The following is a 24,896-nucleotide window of genomic DNA, read 5'->3' on the forward strand; positions in this document are numbered from 1 at the left end:
TATGACCGGTGGCGTCAGGATGATGCGATGGTTCGCATGTTACTATGGCAGAGCATGGCATCTCATATTTCTCGGCCGATGATGGACTTAGCGACTGCCAAGGACATTTGGGAGCATGCTGCTCTCATGTTCTCTGGGGTTGATAACCTCACTCGCATCTGTGCGACCTACTCTGAGTGGATTCGTCTTGAACATCGCAACTTATCCCTCTCCGACCATTACAACCGGTTTATCTCTCTATGCCAGCAGCTCGATGTCTTTATGCCCCTCACTTCAGATCTGACGGTTCTAGCTCGTCAGCGGGATCAGCTTAGGGCTATACACTACCTTGAGTCCTTGGGCCCGGCAGCAGATGATTGGCTCAGGAACCATTCCCTCTCTCCCAGAGATTTACTCCCGTGCTCAGCAGTGTGCCCCGGGAGGCTCCTCCACTATGCTTCCTTCATAGGGTCCCGCTCTTGCTTCTTATGATACTGGGACTTCTTCCGGTCGTGGCACTGGTCCTTTTGGTCGTGGCACTGGTTCCTTTGGCCGTGGTACAGGTGGTCGTGGTAGGCCATATTGCACTCACTGTCAGAGGGATGGTCATCGTGTTGATACTTGCTTCGTGCTTCATCTAGAGCTCTGTCATTCCCACGCTGCCCACCTCTCTGCTGCGTCCCCTACTGACAGCACATTCCAGCCTTCTACTTTAGATCTTCCAGACGAGCCTTTTGAGTTCACCAGAGCTGATTATGAGGAGCTTTAGCGTCTCCGCCTTAGCAGCCACCCTCCATCCGCCACGGTTGCCCAGTCAGGTAGTGCACCTGCTTCCCTTCTCACTAGCTCCAGCTCCTGGATCATTGATTCTGGGGCATCCAACCATGTGACGGGTACCTCTCAATCCCTTACATCATTTCAGTCATTTCCTTTTCATTCTCGTTTTGCCACTCTGGTTGATGGCACCAAAGTTCCCATTTCTGGTACTAGTTCTTTGTCACCCCATGAGGGTCTAACTCTATCATCTGTCTTGTGTGTTCCCACCTCTCCTTTTAATTTGTTATCAGTCAGCCAGCTTACTAAATCTTTGCATTGCTCTGTCTCATTTTTCCCTTCATATTGTGTTTTTCAGGCTCTCTCGACTGGGAAGACGATTGGAACGGGTCGTGAGCTAGGCGGCCTCTATCACCTCCAGTGCCATCCCTCTCCCACCATTTTGAGCAGCTCTATTGATGCCTATCAATGGCATTGTCGTCTTGGTCATCCATCTCTTCAGCGTCTCAGGCAGACCTCCATTGTCTCCTCTAGCCTTCAGTCATTTCAGTGCGAGTCGTGTGAACTCGGGAAACACCATCGTGTGTCGTTCCCTTCTAGACTTGATAGTAGAGTTTTGAGACCTTTGGCGTTGGTTCATTCAGATGTATGGGGTCCCTCGAGGACCAAGTCTTGTTTTGGATATACATACTTTATTGTCTTTGTGGATGATTTTAGTCGAATGACATGGGTTTACTTACTTAAAAATCGTACTGAAGTGTTTACTGCTTTCCGCACCTTTTATGCTGAAATTACTACTCAATATGATTGTCCCCTTAAGTGTTTACGAACAGATAATGCTAGAGAGTATTTTTCCTCTTCGAGTGGGTTTCAGGACTTCTTAGCCACTCATGGCATTCTACACCAATCCTCATGTGCATACACCTCGCAGCAAAATGGTGTTGCTGAGAGGAAGTTGCGCTACCTTCTGGACATGACACGTACTCTTCTTGTTCAGATGCATGTTCCTAAGGTATATTGGAGTGATGCCATTCTTACGTCATGCTTCCTCGCTAACCGTCTTCCTTTGTCAACCTTAAGCAATCAATCCCCATTTTCGGTCATTCACCCTCACGGTGAACCCTTTCCTCTTACCCCTCGCGTGTTTGGCTGTGTGTGTTTTGTCCACAAGCTGGGCCCAGGTGTGGACAAACTAGACCCCCGGGCTGAGCGGTGTGTATTTCTAGGTTACTCCCGCACCCAGAAAGGATACAGGTGTTACAGTCCTAGCCTTCGTCGGTGCTTTGTTTCTGCCGATGTTACCTTCTTCGAATCTGCTCCGTATTTTGCGAGTCCTCCTCCACAGGTCCCTTCGGTTCCTCTTCTTCTCCCAGTTCTTCCCGATGTGGTACCCTCTCCTCCTGCCCCCATGCAGGCTCCTCCGTCTCCCCCTCCTCTTCCACAAAGTCAGCCCCATTTCGTTGAATGGTCCTCCCAACAAAGTCTTTTTCAGTTTGTTATGAAAAAGAGTTGCCTGTAGATTTGTTAATTGGTTGGGGGATCATATATTTAGGGTGGCAAATGACTTGGATGGTATGCTCAATAAGCTTGCAATTTACGAAACCTCAGATTTCCAGCACAAGGTTTGATTAGGAAAGATCAACTCTGGAGAGACACTTGATGATGTGACTGCATGTGTCAGCGTAGTCATTACACACAGTAATGAGCAATTTACACATTTACCTCAGAGCCTACATTTTGATGATATTCATCATATTTGAGATATGAAACAAACAGCCCAATATTCAATATCATTTTTTTAAAGATAATTGGAGAAGTTTATTGAACCTAACGTTGCACATCATTTCTGTCTGGTGTGTCTTTTTCTCTCCTCTTTTGTTTTGATGAAATAGTGCAATTGTATTAACACTAAAGGTTACATACTAGTTATAGGAAACCAGGGATATGACGTTACAATCTAATAAGGGTACAGGAGGAAGAAAGCTGGTAGCTGCTTCTTGTTGGGTTCATAGGGCATCATATCGGGTGTCTTGGCTAAAGGAGCCCATCATAATACTGCAAAGTCATTTTTTGGTTTTGTAAGAATCTCAAAACTTCTTACCATTAAAAAAAAACCTCAAGAATTCCAGCCAACTGAGTTCTAATCACATTAAAATAAATAGCAATAGGCATCATAAAATTTAACAGATTCCATCTAAATCAACTGAAGCACACAATAATTTATCTACAAAAATTGCCTGAAAATCCCTTGACAGGTATCTCGTATCCCCATACAGGAAAGGGCCAAAGTACATTATCTAGATATGGCAGCCACTGCCGGGCATGTATACACTGATTAACAACCCATTACAACACATATTAGATCCTTTTTAGTGATTGGCAAGAAGATAAGCTTGCCTAATAATCTCTAAGGTTCCTAAGAGCAGCAAAGTCTCTCCCTCATCAGGCCTGAGATAATGATAGCTGAGAAAACCAAAAAATGTGGAGGAATTGGCATCAAATTTAAGATTAAAGGACACCGTATTGGAGACTGGGAGAGGTAAATGATGCATTAATGGCACAAAATTATCATTGGGTAGTATGGAGAGGGGTGGTGAAATGGGATAGACGAGACTCGAAAGCTATAGGTATAGGCTTGGGAGCATAGAGGTCCATTAGTATGTTAAAATCGTGTTTTATCAAGTACTAGGTTTTTGAAGGTTGGTGTGCAAAGGATATTAGGGGAGATTTGTGGTGGTCTTGTATTTTGCTGTGCCATGCTTTCCAATTCTAAATAGGTTAGTCCCTTTCTATAAAAGCTTGTTTTGAGAGAGGCGTTGAGGGGGTAGTGTAGATGGAACTGGAAAGACTAAAAATTTTGACTGCCTTCATGGATTACTGATGTTAGAAGAGATTCATGTATCTTTTGTGGAGAAAGATGGCCTCTGTGGCATTGGGATACTCAAGTTTTTGTTTTTTTGGTTAAATCGGCCTTGAGAAAAACTAGTGCTGATGTAAGAAGTCACTACAGTCCTATTGTAAAATAAGAAGAAAAGAATGGAGGAGAGAAAAAAGGAGAGAGGAGAGGAAGTTTGTCTCCCATGAGTGGGACCATCTATCTTTTATTATGAATCATAATATGAAGATGAGAGTTGAAGGAGGAGAATGGGGAAGCGGGTGGGGGATTGGTTTTGCTTAGCTTGTGCATATTATAACTTCAAATGGCGGCGTTGTTGCCGATGGTGTAAGCAAAACATTCAGGATCTCCCATCTGGAGTTACAAGCTCACATCCGCGAAGGGGTTTGTTGAAAGGAAGAAGCAGAGGGGCAGTTGCCGGAGGTGCCATCTGGATAAAAAAGGGAGCTACTTGCTTTTCTGGTGTTAATCATATCAACCCGGAAGCCTCCTCGGCTAACGCTAGTAAGGAAGATGACCGTTGGGCTGACTCGGGGATGATCTCTTCATCGGTCGAGGGAGGTATTTCATACTTAACTATTTCGGGTAAGGAGGTGGAAACGAGATTGGAAACCTTAAAAGCTTGTCTAATAGGGAAGAGGAAAGACATGTCTGGGACCCTTAACGATCTTTGGTTGTGGGCTAAAAGATCCTAGGATTTCCCTTCCCTCTCTTGCCCATGTACCCTATCAAAGGATGAAGTTTTTTTTATGTTCGAATCGGAGGAGGAGGCTTCCGAGATTCTGGCTAAAGGAAAAAAGGTGTGGCGTAGTCAACTGTATTCTCTATCCACCAGGAACAGAGCATATATTCAAGGTGCAGATGTGCTCTGGGTTAATTTCTATGGCATCCCTCTACATGTTTGGGCCACATCAATGGTTGAAGCCTTAGGAAATTTATTCGAACGAGTTCTGAAAGTGAAAATGGAAGGGGGACATAACCTATGTATGAACTTTGTGTCCGCTAAAATTCTTGCTCTATGGTGGAAGTTATCCCCATCCCTTGTTCAGATTCGGATCTCGGGTCAGTGTCACATAGTCGGAATTGAAATCCAGAACACTGGACCTCAGCTGAGCTCCGACATTATACTCCCCCCCCCCCCCCTCGCCGAGAATGGACCTTCAAGGATTTGTTCTCCGAATCTGGAAATGTAACGACCCGGATTTTCGGATAAACCCAAATCGCCACCAAAGACATAAACTAAATGTAACTCACGAAAAATGCGGAATAATTTTTTTCTAAATAACAAAGAACTCAAATATTATTAATTTAAATCAAACTTAGAGTGTTTAGCAAGAGTAAACTGGCATCAGTAATATAAATGAAAAAGACTAGACACTCCAATGACTCGGCACGCTCTTCCTACGCTCCCCATTTATTCTCAATGTTGTCCATTGTATTAAAACCTGTGGGAGATTTTTGGTGTTAGTTCAAAGAACTATGTAGATTCATTTGGTACCTAAACAAATATAATTAAACAACTCTTGAATTTAAAGGCATACAACTTAATTCTATAGGTGAACATGTAACATAATTTATTTCTAAATAAAACATGAACGGTAATAGGGGACATGCTATGGCATAAATCAATTTAAAACTACTATTCTAGCAACACAAGAACATTTTACAAGTGAGAAATTTATATTTTTGTTATTATCATTATTAATGCATGAGACGACTCAGCCAAGACAATCAAGCTCTCTTAGCTTGTTGTCCCGCCCCCAATACGTTCCACTACCCTCGTCTACAGGTAGTGGGCATGAGGGACTTTTTACTACGTGCTTAAGAGCCACTCCGCCTCCTAACATCATGGTCTAAGAGGATGCATTTACCGCCAAGGGGGTGCGCTAAAACCCAAGGCCGGCTCGGAATTTCATTATTCCTCGACTACTCATACCTCCGCCCAATCCACCAAATTATTTTCCAATTGTCTTTGTCTCTTATCAGTTTTACTTACATATCATCCATAACCCTTTTTTTTCTTCTTTCCAATATCTTAAAGATATTTTTAGCAATTTTATTGCTTCCCACATTTTTCTTTTTCCTTTAACAAGGAATCATAACATGTCTTCTTTTCCAAGCTACTGGCATAACATCATTTTTCAACATTTGCATGCTACTAGTATAATAAAACATGAGAGCACGATGCATATTAAAAAGGAACAATCATCTTAACTACATCGTTATCATGAACAATTCTATGTCTACTAAGAATTTCATTGCATGCATATAAATCAATCATTGCTCAAGAGTACAAGTTTAGGTTACCGTTACCTACCTTAGTTATTTGTGATGTGAAAGAGTAAGAAATCCTCTATGTCCGAGTAGGGATTGCTACCGAATCTTAAACACAATGATATACCATATTCTAAGTTTTCTCAATCTATATTTCAAAGTGACACAACCATATCCTTTTATTATTCTTAATTATCTTTGTTTATAGTTACCTTTGGGTGATATCAGTAGTTTATAGGCTGTTTTCTAAAAAAAATCCATCAATAAATACCCATCTACCGGGACCAAAATCATGTCGAACGGACAAGATCTGATGCCCCAAAAATTGGTTATACTAAAAAAAATGAAAATACACTGTGATTTTTGGTCTAGGGATATACGATCCAGATTTAATTAAGGTTATTAACTTTATAGGCCCGTGTGGGGCCGGGTCTTTACATTCTACTCCCCTTAAATGAATTTCGTCCCCGAAATTCGACTCCCTAAATTCCCTCAGTTCACATGAGCCTATCTTACTTCGTCACACAATTAACTCACCACAAGATTATCCCAGTCTATGTGAGAGAATAACATAATCAATTTTTTTTTCTAGACGCATCATGGTCTCATGTTTTATTATACTAGTAGCATGCAAATGTTGAAAAATGATGTTATGCCAGTAGCTCGGAAAATATGACATGTTATGATTCCTTGTTAAAGGAAAAAGAAAAATGTGAGAAGTGCTTGGTCTCATGTTTTATCATCTTAACTACATCGTTATCATGAAGAATTCTATGTCTACTAAGAATTTCATTGCATGCATATAAATCAATCATTGCTCAAGAGTACAAGTTTAGGTTACCGTCACCTACCTTAGTTATTTGTGATGTGAAAAAGTAAGAAATCCTCTATGTCTGAGTAGGGATTGCTACCGAATCTGAACACACAATGATATACTAAATTCTAAGTTTTCTCAATCCATATTTCCAAGTGACACACACACACACATACCTAAGGCTTATGTGAGACCAGATCCTTTTATTATTCTTAATTATCTTTGTTTATAGTTACCTTCGGGTGATATCAATAGTTTAGGGGTTTTTTTCTAAAAAAAATCCATCAATAAATACCCATCTACCGGAACCAAAATCATGTCGAACGGACAAGATCTGATGCCCCAAAAATTGGTTATACTAAAAAAAAACGAAAATACGCTGTGATTTTTGGTCTAGGGCTATACGGTCCAGATTTAATTAAGGTTATTAACTTTCTAGGCCGTGTAGGGCCGGGTCTTTACATTCTACCCCCCTTAAATGAATTTCGCCCCTAAAATTCGACTCCCTAAATTCCCTCAGTCCACATGAGCCTATCTTACTTCGTCACACAATTAACTCACTACAAGATTATCCTAGTCTATGTGAGAGAATAACATAATAAATTTTTTTTCTAAATGAACCAAGCACTGTCAGCGCGATTGAGTCCACTATACCGTCCCATACAAGCATAGTCAACCCTCACGCAACCAAGCTCTCAATATGTTTGTGTTGACTACATTGTCCCATACCACCATAACCAACCCTCACCTACTAAGTGTTCCTGGTTCGCCTAAATCGCCCATAGAGCTCTCACCTAAACTTTTTATCTTCCACCACACAACTCGCTCACACGTCAACCAGGCGTCCCCAATGCACGTGAGTCCGTTAAGTGGTTTCTTACAACACAATTAACTCATGTGCCCGGCACACACAAATCTGTTGTGTTATTTCCTAATTGCTCATTGTCTGCATCTACCCTTCCTATGATGTACCCAAACTCACAGGCGCACCTAAGATCACTAAACTTATGCTCTGATAGCAACTGTAACGACCCGGATTTTCAGATAAACCCGAATCGCCACCAAAGACAGAAATTAAATGTAACTCGTGAAAAATGCGGAATAAATTTTTTTCTAAATAACAAAGAACTCAAATATTATTAATCTAAATCAAACTTAGAGTGTTTCGCAAGAGTAAACTGACATCAGTAATATAAATGAAAAAGACTAGACACTCCAATGACTCAGCACGCTCTTCCTACGCTCCCCATTTATTCTCGATGTTGTCCATTGTATTAAAACCAGTGGGGGATTTTTTGTGTTAGTTCAAAGAACTATGTAGATTCATTCGGTACTTAAACAAATACAATTAAACAACTCTTGAATTTAAAGGCATACAACTTAGTTCTATAGGTGAACATGTAACATAATTTATTTCTAAAGAAATCATGAACGGTAATAGGGGGACATTATATGGCATAAATCAATTTAAAACTACTATTCTAGCAACACAACAACGTTTTACAAGAGAGAAATTTATATTTTTGTTATTATCATTATTAATGCATGAGACGACTCACCCAAGACAATCAAGCTCCCTTAGCTTGTTATCCCGCCCCCAATACGTTCCACTACCCTCGTCTTCAGGTAGTGGGCATGAGGGACTTTTTACGACGTGCTTAATAGCCACTCTGCCTCCTGTCATCATGGTCTAAAAGGATGCATTTACCGCCAAGGGGGTGCATTAAAACCCAAAGCCGGCTCGAAATTTCATTATTCTTGGACGACTCATATGTCTGCCCAATCCACCAAATTATTTTCCCAATGTCTTTGTCTCTTATCAGTTTTACTAGCATATCATCCATATCCTTTTTTTTTCTTCTTTCCAATATCTTAAAAGATATTTTTAGCAATTTTATTGTTTCACACATTTTCCTTTTTCCTTTAACAAGGAATCATAACATTTCATCTGTTCCAAGCTACTAGCATAGCATCATTTTTCAACATTTGCATGCTACTAGTATAATAAAACATGAGAGCACGATGTATATTAATAAGGAACAATCATCTTAACTACATCCTTATCATGACAATTCTATGTCTACTAAGAATTTCATTGCATGCATATAAATCAATCATTGCTCAAGAGTATAAGTTTAGGTTACTGTCACCTACCTTAGTTATTTGTGATGTGAAAGAGTAAGAAATCCTCTATGTCCGAGTAGGGATTGCTACCGAATCTGAAAGAGTAAGAAATCCTCTATACCAAATTCTAAGTTTCCTCAATCCATATTTCCATGTGACACACACATACCTAAGGCTTATATGAGACCATATCCTTTTATTATTCTTAATTATCTTTGTTTATAATTACCTTTGGGTGATATCAATAGTTTAGGGGCTTTTTTCAAAAAAAAATCCATCAATAAATACCCATCTACCGGGACCAAAATCATGTCGAACGGACAAAATCTGATGCCCCAAAAATTAGTTATACTTAAAAAAACGATAATACACTGTGACTTTTGGTCTAGGGATCTACAGTCCAGATTTAATTAAGGTTATTAACTTTCTAGGCCAGTGTGGGGCCGGAAGGTTATTAACTTTCTAGGCCCGTGTGGGGCCGGGTCTTTACAGGAAAGGCCTCCGTCGGAGCCGGTGAAGATTTTTTGGAAAAATCAGTACAGAAGGACTGTTGATCCAGTGGGGCCCGTTTCGTTGAATTCAAATTTCAACTTCCATTCCTTAGTTGAAGTGTCAGGACATTTGCAGGGTGAATTTCCTTCCCCCTCTCTGTCTCCTCCTCTGGATGACGACAGTGCGTTGGGATTACCAAGTAATCAATCTAGACAAGAATGCCCTTTACCCACTTCATCGAGTCCCACTAAAGAAGGTTTCAAGCTGAAGGGTATTCAGCCTAAACAATCTCCTTGGTGTGTTAGGCGTGCCAGCCTTGCACGTACGTTGACCAGGAAGGGTAGTTTTGCGAAACCTACGGAAGGTCTGGGAGCACTAGGCCAAGGACCTCTGGACTCTATCTTTTCCTGGGGCATTCCTAGGGTCAAAATCCTGATCTCGAAAGGTGAAATCTAATTATGCATGGCAGCAAATGTCCGGTCATCATGGGGGTGTTCTTATGGAAAGTTAAGCATGAGAAAAGCGGAGGCTCCAAAGAAGCATTCCTCAGAGGGTTGAAGGATAAATTTGAAAACATTGGGAGCTATGGTTGGGTTTCTCAGCTACCAAAGATATGTGCCGCTTGTGGATGAAGTTGGGGTATCCCTCCCAAGCCTTTGGCTTGGGAGTATTCTGACGGTGCTTGGAGAATGGGATAGCGTCAAGGAAGGTTATATTCACGTTTATTAATTATGACATCGGTATTGTAACGAGGACGCTAAATGGAGGAATGATCATTTCTTTTAATGAAAGGAGTGATTAAGATACCTGGTTTGGGACAAGTACCTAAGGCACTTTAAAAGTTTTGAATAAAAGTATTCAATTTTGGGGTTTTAATATATCATGGGAAGTCGAAAAGGTTTTTTTGAGATTGGATGGATGGCAATGAGTACTTCCACGCCATTAAAGCCCATTTATGGTGGGGTGAGATCTTTGTACGCCACGAATGTGAGTGTGGACACCTGTTCCTTGGTCTATGGTCATCCTGAGGCGGTGTATCACCAAAATAGGAAAAGCAACCTTGCTCGTCTCTTCGCGTCCCTTCTAAATAGTAAGAGTGGAGGTAAAGAAACCATTCAAGATACCAAATTGAAAATCCGAACGATTCATCCGTTGCCCAGCCCTCCCTCTCGAGTTCTCTGGTGGTAGGTCGAAAGAGGAAACGGTCTGTGGATTTAAGTGAGATGGAGGAAACATTAAACATGATAAAAGCGATGGTATACAATGAAGAGGTAGCTTCCAACTTATCGCCTACACCGAGAGAAGTCATTCAGGACTTCTTGAAGAGACAATGGAAGCTTTTCAAGGAGGCGGCCAATAGAAGGCCGGATGTATTTTTTAGTGTAACTGGGTCGCGCGACGTTAAAGAAACTCACTCACCCATGCATAAGCACCCCTATTTTTCTAAGGTACTTGCAGATGAAAAGAATGTGAGGCTTCTCCGATGGGAAGGAGATAAAGCGTCGGGGATTCAGAAGTTGGAGGCGATGATCAATCGGAAAAGGGCATCTGAAGAAAAGGAACCAAATGATGAGGAGCTCTTGGCTATGATGAGGAGGTCTTCGCTACTGTGATTGAGCGGCTTCTGTCGGACTTACATAAATGCTCATCTTAAGGGAAGCTTTCCCAAGATTTAATAGAAGATGTACATGTTTTGTGTATGCCCAAGGGTTCCCATGGGTTCAATCATTCACCTTTCCTTGTTGTTTTGATGCTAGCAAACCCAAATTGATTAGTATTTATGGACTAATGTGTTGCTTTGAGGTATTGTGTTCTATACAGGAATTTCACATGTCATATCGTCATTACACAACTCTTCTCAACACATGGCTTGCGGATCAAGATGCAAAGGAACCAAGAGCTTGCACCTACATTGAAGACATCATCATTGGAAGATGTTCAAGTCAAGAAGCTCAAGATGAAGATCCCACAAGTTGCCTAGCCAAGTGTCAAGTAGAAGCTTAGAGATGAACCAACAGTGGTGACACCTCATGTACCTCTCAACATATCTTGAAAATTGGAGGAAGTCACAAGAACCAAGTCAAGTTCAAGATGTTCACTCGCAAGTCGAAGAAGTCCAAGGAAGTGCGAAGGAGCCAAGCAATCCAAGAAGACTCAAGGTTTACATTTTTATATTGTATTTGGAATCCTCTTGAACTTATGTTGATGAGCTTTCAAAGGTTTTCAAATGGTTTTCTTCAAACAATTTTTACATCTTTGGAAACCATACACACACCCAAAAATGTGTTTGAAAACCTAGGACTAAAGCCCATAGACCATAGCCCAAGACCCTAGAATTTTATATGTTAAAATGAATTTTCAAAATGGGCCGGTCGACCGGGGTGTCTCGGGAGACCGCGGAAGCAGTGCTGGAAATTCAGCACTTGCATTTCGAAAGCGGGCCGGTCGACCGGGGAGTGCCGGGCGACCACGGAAAGTTTTCTATCAAGCAGAAACATTTCCAGCATGGTTTAGGCGAGCGACCGCCATGGGGCCGATCGACCGCGGATAGTGTTTGAGCTTAAAATTTTTAATCAAACAGATTGCCCTTGTCGGGCGACCGCCGTCGCTCGGTCGACCTCGACGGTATAAAATTTGAAAATAAAAAAGCAAGCCCGATAAGGGAGGGTGACAGCCGTACCTCGGTCGACCGCCACTATCTGACAAACTAGCCGTTAGGGCCTACGCATGTTACTTTTTCTTGACCCAGTATTTACAACATTGCCCCCAAACGGTCATATTTTCAAGAGAGCTATATATACACTATCTAAACATTTTTAAACAACCTTTTAGCATTATTTTTCACACCTACTTAACCCTAAATTTTCACATCAAAGGGTTTCTCTTCTTCTATGCCTTAAACTTGCATTTTCATCTATCAAGAGGATCTCCATAGGGGTTTTACATTTGTATTTTCTTTGGAGAGTGTGTGAGCTTAAACTTTTGTATCAAGCCTATCAAGAGGCTAAGAGAGTTCTATTTTTTAGTTCTTCATTGTTCTTGAGGGTCTTCGATTCGGCCCGTTAACAAAGGTGAATCCCGCGCATGAGGGTGTGTCCTCGCCAAAGGCTTCGTGCGGAAAGGGGTTTGTTCCCTTGGAGTTGAAGAAGGTGCTTGTACCTTTGGAGAATATAATATCTCATTTTAGTGGAGAACCCAAGGAGGAAAACTTAGAAGAGTGGAGTAGGTCTTGTTGATAGATAGACCGAACCACCATAAAAATCTTGTGCTCCTTGTGGATTGCATCTTCTCCCTTCTTCTTCTTACTTGGTGATTTGTAAACTCTAACCCTCACTAGTGTTTATGATTTATTGAACTAGGGTTAGTAAATATAAATGATAAGCAATATTTAAACCCTAATTTTATTATCATGTTAATTGTACAAGGGTTTGATATAATCAACTTAAAATTCGCAAATTGATTTTAATCTTCCAACTAATTAAGCCAAAGTTTTTAATTAACCAATTCACCCCCCCCCCCCTCTTGGGTTATCACACTTGTATTTCATTTGGTATCAGAGCTTAGGCTCTTAAAAATGTTTTTAACTTAAAAATCACAAGAGGAAAGATCTATGACAACCCCAATAGTATTTGAGGAAGGCCGATCCTATCTTGTTCCTCCAATCTTTGATGAAACAAAGTATGGATCTTGGAAAGTTCAAATGATGAGTCTAAGTAGAAAATAAGAAAACTCTTCTCTAGACTATGCTTGTGCTAAAATTGAATATATTCTTGAAGAAAAGTCCATCTAAGTGCAAAATCACATCTTTATGCACTTAGCATCCACAAATAGAAGAATCAACATGTCAACACTTTGCTAGAAATAGATCAAACATGTCTTACTCTCTTCATCTAGTAAAATCCATCAATGAAACATCCAAGAAAAACATTCACATGAGCTAAAATGTTAGAAAAATAGAAATAAATTTTTAGATGTCCTCACATGGCCCATAGAACAAATTTACAAGTTCATCATAATCCCGTAGAAGAAAGAAAAATAGGAGAAAATTGAATAGACCACAAAATCCCTTGAAAAATATCAAGAAATTGAAAACAGAGGTTGTGCGGTCGACCGAGCTTCTGCGGGCGACCGCGATGGGATAGAATAGCAAAAATAAAAAGGTCCAGGCGGTACGCGGAGGTCAACCGACCTTCGGTGGGCGACTGCATATGGTCGCAGAGCCAAAATTAAAAAGGGACAGGTAGGTCGCGGTGGGCGACCGCGGTACCTCGGTCGACCGCGGGTGTCAAAAACTGCTTCTTAAAGTCCTTCCGCGATTCATTTCTTTACCTTCCGCCGTTCTTTCTTCTCCTAGGGTTTTTGCTCCTCTTAGTCCCCAAAGCTATTTTTGGTAGAAAATGGGTGTTTCGGTGAGTTTCATCCACCTTCCTCTCTTGATTTCTCATTTTCCATCTTCCATTTCTTGTTTCCTTCATTAAATCATCCCATAGTTCGTCTTCTTCACATATCTCCTCATTTCTCCCATAAATCTCTTGATTTCTCTTGTTCTCCATCTTGTCTATCCATTCTTCATCATCCCTCATCAAAACCCCCAATTTCTTCTTGTTTTCCTTATCTCTCTTAGAAACCCTAACCTAGAATGTCTACCTCAAGAAAAACGACCGCGCAAAAGGGCAAGCGGGCTAGGAATGAACCCGAGGAAGAGGTGTTCCCCACTGAACACTTCTTCAACAAGCGAGCAAAGGATCGCTACAAGGTATTCATCAGCCGAGCTATCATCTCCGGACGGAAAGTCGTCTTCAAAGACTTCCAAAAGTACGATCTCACATCGCTCTTCGAATTTCAAGGTTGGACTTTCTTTCTTGAGTATAGCGCTGTGGTTTATCCCGAATTAGTTAGATATTTTTATGCAAACCTTGACATTGCCCATGGTGGAGTTGTGATGAACACCTACATTCAAAGGGAATTTGGCCTAAATTTGAAAGATTTATGTAGTTGGATTGATGTGCCTAATGATGGCAGAAGGATCTTCTTTTGGGAAAAGGATAAAATTGAAGAACACTTTACAAGGATGTGTATGAAATTTTGATGCAGTGAAGCCCTCCTGATTCATTGCATTATGCAAAAGATTAAGTTGAACCTAGGATTCATTATTCTAGGTTATATGGATGAGGTTGTCAAAAAAGGTCAGGGAGGCCTGCCATATGGATCCTATTCTCAACCACACGACCATTACTCAGATGAGAATCCCTACTCCAGGAGCAGGGAGCAGTGGTCCTAGTGGGGTGGCAGGTGATGAGGTAGACGAGGCCGTGAGAAAAGCTGAAGAAGTGGCCAGGATGCAAGCAGAGGTTCGAGCACAGGAGCAGCAGCGCCAGGCTTCCACAGCTGGATCATATGAGCAGCTTGTGTGTGATATAGGTTTCCAGAGGATAGGACTCGACGACCTGAATACTAGCTTTGCCACTGCTGAGAGTCAGAGAGCTACCGATCACTCTAAGATGATGGAGTTTCTGAGGGTCGATAGGAGAGCCAGAGATGAGCAACATGTTGAGATGCTACAAGCCTATAAGAGGAGCCAGGGCTTCAGATACTATTCCAGGTCTCCACATCATGACCAGGGTCCTCCTCAGTGAGTTCAGCTTTACTCAGCTTCTTCTTGCCCAGGATGGGATTTTGACTCTAGATGTTTTATATTTTCTTCTTCATGCCCTGTACGGGCTCTTGGACTATGTTATTTCTTCTTTTTCATGGATGTTGATCATGCCCAGTATGGGCTTTATGTCTGGATGTGTTACAGGGCTTTATGACCTGTGGTGGATGGTGCCAATGTGGGCTTTATGTCTTGTTGATGGATGTTGATGCCCAGTAGGGTCTTTTATTTTCATGAAGTTGTGGATGGATATGCCATATGTGGCATGATTATGGATGTATTAGATGTTGCGCATAGGGGCTTTATGTTTTATTTTTGGTTGATCATGTTCAGAGTTTGTATATTCCTATATGTTGTAGAGGTGATGAGTAGCACCAGGCTCTCACACCCATCTTTGAAACTCTGATGGTTGAAATGGTGAGAAGAGGGACTGTCTCTTCCATCATGGTTCATGTATATGGAGCTTTATTTCTTCTCATCTATCTATATATACATGACCTTTTGTCTGCCATGGATGTATACTTCTTTCTTTTCATTCTCTTATCCATGTGTTTATTAGACTGTATTAGCTTCATGTTCATAATCATTTGTCTAATAATCATCCATTCATATTCAAATTGTAATCTTCATTTGAATGGAGCAAATTTGAGTGGTTAAAGGTGTCAAAATCCAAATCTATGGTCCTATGTGCTTTAAAATGTCATAGTTAGATAATATGCACATAGTCGGGGGGAGCTCTTACCTTTTATAACATCACCTTCAAAATGTAAACTCAGAATCATCAAGTGTCTAACTCTAAGGGGCAAGCAATTTGCAAACTCAAAAGTTATATTATAGTTCAGAGCATATCCATGCTCTGGAAGAGACTTGTCTGCATTTCGTCAAGAAAACCTCTATATGAATGTAGCCCAAGAGTTCAAATCAATCACCTTTTTCAATCATCTTGCCTTGTAATGCCTTATTTTCTAGGTTTCACCTAAGGCCAATGACAAACAGCAAGGGGGAGAGCCCAATGGTATCATATTTATGTTTATATAGATCATTGTGATGTGCTCACAAGATCTATTGCCCTCATTGTTGTGCCTAATCTTGTAAATCTTTAGAACAAAATTTTAAAAAAATGGCTTATCATGCAACTTACTTTGTTTTTTCTTCTTTCAAATCTTCTGATAAGCATTCTATAAGCTTAAATGTCATATCATATATCATATAAATAGCTCACATAAGCTATTATTCACTTTGACACTCCACTTGTACTTTCACAGTTATATCCCTTCCTTTTTGTTGTTGCCAAAAGGGGGAGAAGTTTGGAATTGATTAGGCAGTCCACATTTTATATGCACCATATGTTTTACACTCGTAAATTATATTTGTGCATATAGTGAGGAGGACCATTGATCTACTGTTATACCGCCATTACACAACTCTTCTTAACACATGGCTTGCAGATCAAGATGCAAAGGAACCAAGAGCTTGCACCTGCATTGAAGACATCATCATTGAAAGATGTCCAAGTCAAGAAGCTCAAGATGAAGATCCCACAAGTTGCCTAGCCAAGTGTCAAGTAGAAGCTTGGAGATGAACCAACAGTGGTGACACCTCATGCACCTCTCAACATATCTTGAAGATTGAATGAAGTCACAAGAACCAAGTCAAGTTCAAGATGTTCACTCGCAAGTCGAAGAAGTCCAAGGAAGTGGGAAGGAGCCAAGCAATCAAAGAAGACTCAAGGTTTACATTTTAGATTGTATTTGGACTCCTCTTGAATTTATATTGATGCACTTTCAAAGGTTTTCAAATGGTTTTCTTAAAACAATTTTTACATCTTTTGAAACCATACATCTTTGGAAACCATACACACACCCAAAAATGTGTTTGAAACCTAAGACTAAAGCCCATAGACCATGGCCCAAGACACTTGAATTTTATATGTTAAAATGAATTTTCAAACAAGGCCGGTCGACCGGGGTGTCCCGGGCGACGGCGGAAGCAGTGCTGGAAATTCAGCACTTGCATTTTGAAAGCGGGCCGGTCGACCGCGGAAAGTTTTCTGTCAAGCAGAAACATTTCCAGCATGGTTTGTGCGGGCGACCGCCATGCGGCCGGTCGACCGCGGATAGTGTTTGAGCTTAAAAATTTTAATCAAACAGATTGCCCTTGTCGGGCAACCGCCGTCGCTCGGTTGACCCCGACGGTATAAAATTTGAAAATAAAAAAGCAAGCCCGATAAGGGAGGGCGACAGCCGTACCTCAGTCGACCGCCACTGTCTGGCAAACTAGCCGTTGGGGCCTGCGCAGGTTACTTTTTCTTGACCCAGTATTTACCAGATTGCCCCCAAAGTCCCAAACGGTCATATTTTCAAGTGAGCTATATATACACTATCTAAACCTTTCTAAACAACCTTTTTGGCATTATTTTTCACATCTACTTGAACCTAAATTTTCACATCAAAGGGTTTCTCCTCTTCTATGCCTTAAACTTGCATTTTCATCTATCAAGAGGATCTCCATAGGGCTTTTACATTTGTATTTTCTTTGGAGAGTGTGTGAACTTAAACTTTTGTATCAAGCCTATCAAGAGGCTAAGAGAGTTCTATTTTTTAGTTCTTCATTGTTCTTGAGGGTCTCCGATTCGACCCGTTAACAGAGGTGAATCTGGCGTATGAGGGTGTGTCCTCGCCAAAGGCTTCGTGCGGAAAAAGGGTTTGTTCCCTTGGAGTTGAAGAAGGTGCTTGTAATTTTGGAGATTGTAATATCTCATTTTAGTGGAGTACCCAAGGAGGAAAACTTGGAAGAGTGGAGTAGGTCTTGTTGATAGACCGAACCACCATAAAAATCGTGTGCTCCTTGTGGATTGCCTCTTCTCCCTTCTTCTTACTTGGTGATTGGAAAACTCTAACCCTAACTAGTGTTTATGATTTATTGAACGAGGGTTAGTAAATATAAATGATAAGCAATATTTAAACCATAATTTTATTATCTTGTTATTTGTACAAGGGTTTGATATAATCAACTTAAAATTGGCAAATTGACTTTAATCTTCCAACTAATTAAGCCAAAATATTTAATTAACCAATTCACCCCCCCTGGGTTGTCACACTTGTATTTCATTTTGTCAAGTATATGTATGAATTTTGAAGGATTCTTCAGGGGTGTTGGTATATAGGTATTTTGTTCGGTGAGAGGTTCCGAATGATGTATCTTGATGGATGCTAAAGTTAAGGATTTTTTGGTTTTTTATGGCCGAGTGGTGATCCCCTCGATCCCAGACATTGTTAATAGGAAAGGGACTTCTGGTCCCTAAATTTTGTAATTCTCATATGAGTTATAATATATGTCATCTTTTAAAAAAATAATATGAAGATGAGAACTACAAACTACAAGTATGCCTTTAATAATGGAATGTTCGCAACAAATTTCACATGTATAAAAAAGAGAATCACACACATAAAATGCATTGGGATCAAATTTCCCTCTTACGAGAAGAGGTTTTATTAATTTTGGTAGGGATCGTACACTTCAGGCTCTAATGGCCGTTAATTACATTTCTTGAAGAAAGAAGATATCACTGATTATCCATCAAGAGGTTCCCTATCTAAATACAACTTTTAGTTAATTATCCTCCAGAAAAAAGGTTCTTTTTGAAAGATCTAATTTTTGTGAACAGATCCTCTCGGACAGAATTCCTTTATTTCGTCTTCCTTTTGGGGAATTGTCATATTTATCATCTTTCTCCTGGAGGAGAAAGGTCTTCTCCCTTTAGGGAGTCTCTTAGGAATAGATCTTAAAGTGACCTTCAGAAAGTCTCTAGAAAGAGTATCTAAAAGGATTTTCTTCTTTCTTCCGAAGGAGAAAGGTCTTCTTTCTTTCGGAAAACCGTCGGGAACCTTCATCTTTATCATCTTTCTCCTGGAGGAGAAAGGTCTTCTCCCTTTAGGGAGTCTCTAGGAATAGATCTTAAAAGGATCTTTAGAGAGTATCTGGAAAGAGATTCTAAAAGGATTTTCTTCTCTCCCGAAGGAGGTCTTCTTTGTTTTGAAAACTGCAGTCTTTTTCTTTTGGGAAACCGCCGGGAACCTTCATCTTTATCATCTTTCTCTTGGAGGAGAAAGGTCTTCTCCCTAACTCACTAGGAAGAGATCCTAAAGGGAATAGAGAGTCTTTGGAAAGTGATTCTTTGAAAAAACAATGAGTCTTTATCTTTTGGGAAAACGACGTCTTTATCATCTTTCTCCAAAAGAAGAAAGGTCTTCTCCCTTTAGGGAGTCTTTGGGAAGAGATCCTAAATGAAACTTTAGAAAGTCTCAAGAAGAGATTCTAAAGGGATTTTCTTCATCCTTCTCATGAAAGTGAAAGCTCTTCTTCCCCGGAGAAAATCTACAAAAGAAAGAAAGAAGAAAAAAAGAAATTATTAGGCAATAATCCTTCTCACTTTTTTCTCTTCTCTTTCTTCTGTTTCTCCTTTCGCGTAGCTTTTTCTCCCGAAAAGATCCCCTCTCCTTTTCGTAGCTTTTTCTCACCAGGATTGGATCATAATCCTTTTCCAAAGGATCTTTCCTTTTCGTAGTTTTTTTCTCCCCCGGATTGGATCAGATCCATTTCCAAAGGATCTTTCCTCTATTTATAGAGGTCTTTTGAAGTAGTTGGCAAGTGTCACCTCATCCCTTACTTTCATTTCACGATCTCAAGTTTCCCTTCTTGGAGCCGTTATGGGTGCCACCCATAATTGTAAATTCTGTTTCGGTCGCCATTTCGTTTTGGCCACCGAAACGGAATTTCGGTGGGATTTCGGTCATTTCGGTGCATTTCGGTTGAAACTTTTCGTTCACACAAAAAATATATTAAAAAATATGAGAAAAATCCAAAAAAATAAAAAATCAATAGAAAAAGATGAAAAACTAATAAATAGTCCAAAATATGTCCCAAAAGGCATATTCATTACTTAAACACATAAAGTCTTGCACAAGTCCAACTGATAGTCTGATACATAGAAAAACATTAAAAAAAAGATACATGAAAGTGAAACATAGACAATAGCTAGTAGCTTTCAGTCATCATAACCCGGATGATCATACTCAATGTCTTCTTCGTCGTCGTCGTCGTCGTCGCCGTGATCACCACCTGGACCACCAGTAGGGACATCTTCTTCAAGAGGCATGAGAAAGTCGTCGTCGTCCCCGGCCCCAACCACAGCAGTAGGTGCTTCAAGATTTTCCCACCCAATGTCTTCCAGCGTGAATATGACATCTTCTTCATCTACAACCCAATCCCTCATGACATCCAGATGGTCTATGCTCAAAGGGTCACTAGTGGAAGATGATTTCCTCAACAAGTCCCTGAAAAGGAAAACATTAAGTTTAATATCAAAGGTTAAACTTAAAAGCTTAAAGTGATGAGGTGAGAGTTGAAAACATTATATTACGTTGTATACCTTTCTCGAAACTTAAGATTGTAATGGACAAACACCAAGTCATCTAATCTCTGGTGCTCCAACCTATTTCTCTTTGCAGAGTGAATGTGTTCGAAGGTGCTCCAATTCCTTTCACACACAGTCGCACTGCAGGTCTGACTGAGGATTCTGATCGCAAAGGTCTGTAATTCTTCCACGTCTCCTCCGAATTGATTCCACCATGCAACTGTAAAGTAACAAATAGTAAAGCATTATTTGTTGAGAAACTGAAAGTTAAAATGAATTATACTTAATTAAACAAAAAACTCAAATATACCTGGTCCCAACTTCGTTCAGTTGCAGATTGCAAGCTTCATTCCAAACATACCCTTAGCCTCTCGATAATCCTCAATCTGATTGGTGATGAGGTCTTGTGTACCTTCATCAGGTACCAGTCGAGTGATGCATGCCAACAAGCCTCTGGTTACTTCACTGTGCCTAGAGAAGGTAGGAGTGAAAAAAAGAGCAGGGTTAAGAAAATATCCTGCTGCATGGAGAGGACTGTGGAGTTGCCTATCCCATCTTTGGTCGATGATCCTCCAGATGGGATTGTAATCTGATTTTCTCTTCAACCTCTCCTCGATGTTCTCTTTGGCCTTATCCATGGCCTCATATAGGTAACCTATCGCCGGTTTGTCCTGCCGATCTACCAAGCGCAGCACTCTCACTAAAGGCTCGCTGATGTTTAGAATGTACTTGGATTGGTCCTAAAAAAATTTATCCAACACAGTACTAACTACCCCTTCACTCAGTGGGTGTTGGACAAACCTACTAGTACTATACTCATCAGACACAAACATCTGCTGAAGTGCTTTCCGATTCAACACCAGACTTTGTATGCTAATGAAATTTGTAGCAAATCTGGTTGCAGCAGGGCGGCACAACTCCTTCCCACCTGTGAACTTCTTCCTCATCAAATTCAAGAGGCTTCCATGGTTGTAGATGAACTTTGTAATCGTTCGAGCCCTCTCAATTGTGGTTGCTATGTGAGGAAATACAGTCGGTTTGCACAGATGCTCCAAGATGAGATCTAAGCAATGAGCTGCGCACGGAGTACAGAAGAATGTACCAAATGCGGCTTCTAGTCTTTTCCCAGCAGCTTTGTAACTTGGCTCACTGTCAGTTACAAATTGCACCACATATTCCGGATTCACCTCTCCGACAATCTTTGCAAAGATATTGTATAATTCATCGGCATTCTTCACTATCCCAGATGCATCAACGGATTTGAGGAATATGACATCTTTAGGGCAGCACACCAAAAAGTTGATTAGGGAACGTTGTTTGGTGTCTGTCCATCCATCTGCCATAATGCTACAGCCAGTGTATCTCCATGACATCTTAATCTCCTCCAAGTAGTTGTTTACCTCATCCACTGTATTCTTCAAAATGGGACCCCTTAAAGCATGATAAGTAGGTGCCTTGTAACCCGAACCCACAGCATTCACAGCATCAAACATAGGTTGCCAGAAAGGTGAATTCGCAACGTTGAAAGGGAGATTGGCATCGTAGCAAAGCATGCCAACCGTCATGTCTGCTCTATCCATTGTTTCTTTAGTAGCCAAAGCACTTTTAATGCTTGGCTGGGCTCCAGGGGTTGTTCGTGCTGCAAAGAAATTCCTGATCAATCCTGTGATTCCCTTCTTCCTTTTTGTACCACTCGGTTCTACAAGAACTTCCTTACCTCTTCGTTGAGGGACTTGAGGTAATTGTGTGCCAATGTCTTCTTCATCCCGCTCTTCTTCTTCATCTGGTGTGCCATAAAAATCTCCAACTCTGCTCTGGATAGGCTCATCCTAGCCCTTTCTTTTCTCTTTGCATCTAAAAGTTGCTTCATTCGATATTTTACATCTTCAGTCACTTTTTTGCATGATGCTACTTCACCAGGAACAGCCGCTAAATGTTCTTTCAAGCGGGTTATACCTCCTCCCGATATGACTTTGCCATAGAATATGCAAGTTACTTTATTTTTTTGACCCGGAACCAATGTACCGTAAGCCCATGCCGGGTCATCCGATCTAGCGGGTGCCGAACCAATAGAGGATGCTCCTGCAGAAGGTCCCGAGCCCGACCCACTCATTCTAAAATGAAGTAGAAGAAGGGAAAAAATGAATTAGAAGAAAGAAAATTGAAACAAATTACAAAAAAAATGAAGTAGAAGGTGACAAATGAAGTAAGAAATAAAAGAAAAGAAATGGAAAGAAATAAAGAGAACCTTGAGGTTGAACTTGAGTTGAAGAGAAGAAGAAAAAATTAGACTTCATTCACTTGAAATAAGCCTTTGGAAATAGTTCTTGACTTCTTGTAGTGGTAAGTTGAATGTATACCTTGATTGCCTTCCCTTTGCTCCAAAATAGACTTGGATTGAGTTGAAGAAGAGGGTAGACTTGTAGGAAATTTAGTAGAATAGATAATGTAACTTGTAAGTGAAAGTAGAGAAAGAAGGAGAGAAAGAAAGAAAATCACTTATGTGAAGGTGGAGGATAAGAAGATAGGGAAAAGGCTATTTATAGAGTTTTTAATTGATTGTGCATTTAAAAATGACTAAAATACCCTTCCCAACAGCTATAAACGGTCACATTTTGAGGTTAAAATGGTCAAAAACCAAAAAGAGCCGTTCCAGGGGCATTGTCGTAAATTCTGCAAAATCCAGTCAAACTAGCCGTTATTTTGAATTTTGGACGAAATTCAAAATTTTGTCCATTTCGTCCGAAATCCCGAATTTCGGTCAATTTCGACCGAAATTGACCGAAATTTCGGACGAAACGAAATTTTGATGATTTCATTTCGTTTTCGTTCCGAAATCGAAATGTTTCGTCCATTTCGGACGAAACGAAACGAAATTTATAACTATGGTGCCACCTCATCCCTTATCCAAAATTCCACGATCACAAATTCCTCTTTTGTGGGAAGTTATGTAACTCCCCTTTTTGAAATGTGAGTGACGTGTTTCCTCTTTTCCGAGAGTTAGTTATCTTGTTCCCTTAAATTTAGGGATTTTTTCCGTTAGCCGTGGTTCCTTTTTGGTGTTCTTTTTCATTAAGGTATTTTAACTTATTGTTTATCCTTTTTATTTATTTTTGGGAACAACATGACATATAACCACCCCTTTTTTCTCTCTTATTTTAGCAAAGGATTTTACCTTTTTTTTTTTTTTTTTGTAAAATTTCGAGTTCAACATAGACTTAAGTGAAAAAGAAAAGAGACACATACTTAAACATTGTGACACTAGTGTATATACTCACTCATTCCCTTGAAGCTGGTGAATAGATGTTGAGAAATCCCAGTTTGGATGAAATAAATTGATGTTGGCTCTTAGGAAGAGCTTTAGCGTACATGTCAGCAACTTATCTCCATAATGAATATAAGGAATAGATATCTCTCTAGAATCTATCCTAAGTATGCTTGGTTCTCATGAAATACATGATTGGAGGTTATATTTATGGTCGCTTAACTGTCACAGAGCATCGGGATTAAGCCTCTAGCTCAATGGTCAGGATTTTGTTCTTCGACCTCGAAGCCCAATTTACCTATAAAAAAAAAATGTCACAGAACATGGGCATAAATTGTTTTCTCTCAATTCAAGGTGATCAACTAACTTTTCCATCCATAAATCACATTGCCAGAGCCATTTCACTATATTTATCCTTTGCATTGGAACGTGCCACAATAATTTGCTTTTTCTTTTCTAACGAACCAGTTTCCTGCCCACAAATGTACAATATCTTGAAGTAGATCTTCTATCATCAGGAGAACCAAATCAAACTGCATTTGTATGAACAAACGTGTCTAGGTTTCCACTGTCTCTGAATAAAATCCAATGACCTAAAGAGGAGTTCAGATACTTTGGAATATGATGGACCGCTTCCATGTGTGAAGTCCTTATAGAGTGCATAAATTGACTAATGAAATTAATAGCATAGGTGAGATCAAGACGAGTCACGGTAAAGTATATCAGCTTATCAATAATCTCCTGGTTGGATTGTTAAGAGGCTGACTGACATTCGCAAATAGCCTGTGAGTAACCTCCATAGGTGTCGATAGGTTTTACCCCCATACTGCCAATATCTATTAGGATATCCAGTGCATACTTTCTCTGTCATAGGAAAACCCCGCGATAGGATCTAGCTACCTCAATACATAGAAAACATCGAAAGACGACCATGATCTTTACCAGCAAAGAGCTTTTGCAGAGACTACTTCAATTGTTGTCCTTATCATCTTCTGTATTGTATAATGTCAACTACATACACAATTTGGGCAGATTACCTTCTCGCCTTTGTTTTACAAAAAAAAAAGTCATATGCACACCTTCTCTTAAACCTAATCTATAGTAGAGAAGTACTAAACTTCAAAATAGGCCCCAGGGGACCACATGAAGCCATAGATAGACATCTTGAGTCGGGATACTTGTCGTTTCTCCCCCTGAGATACAAAGCTT

General features: G+C 40.3%; 2 protein-coding genes and 1 long non-coding RNA gene across 3 annotated transcripts in view; 1 reads left to right on the forward strand and 2 right to left on the reverse strand.

Annotated features, from left to right (window-relative positions):
• LOC143855428 (uncharacterized) overlaps window positions 1-24,896 on the forward strand; it is a 36,258-nt gene that overhangs the window by 10,293 nt on the left and 1,069 nt on the right. The window lies entirely within an intron of this gene.
• CDC25 (Rhodanese/Cell cycle control phosphatase superfamily protein) overlaps window positions 1-24,896 on the reverse strand; it is a 35,489-nt gene that overhangs the window by 2,916 nt on the left and 7,677 nt on the right. The gene's annotated exons all lie outside the window — the stretch shown is intronic.
• LOC143855426 (uncharacterized) lies at window positions 19,973-24,759 on the reverse strand. Its single transcript, XM_077365545.1, has 2 exons — window positions 20,438-24,759; window positions 19,973-20,342 (listed from the first exon to the last, which is right to left on the reverse strand). The coding sequence occupies exon 1, from the start codon at window positions 22,000-22,002 to the stop codon at window positions 21,163-21,165; it is 840 nt and encodes a 279-aa protein (XP_077221660.1). The 5' UTR covers window positions 22,003-24,759; the 3' UTR covers window positions 19,973-20,342; window positions 20,438-21,162.

Source organism: Tasmannia lanceolata, unplaced genomic scaffold (genome assembly GCF_043159265.1).
Source record: "Tasmannia lanceolata isolate RefF3 unplaced genomic scaffold, GAP_Taslan_0.1 ptg000021l, whole genome shotgun sequence".
In the NCBI taxonomy this organism is placed as follows: domain Eukaryota; kingdom Viridiplantae; phylum Streptophyta; class Magnoliopsida; order Canellales; family Winteraceae; genus Tasmannia; species Tasmannia lanceolata.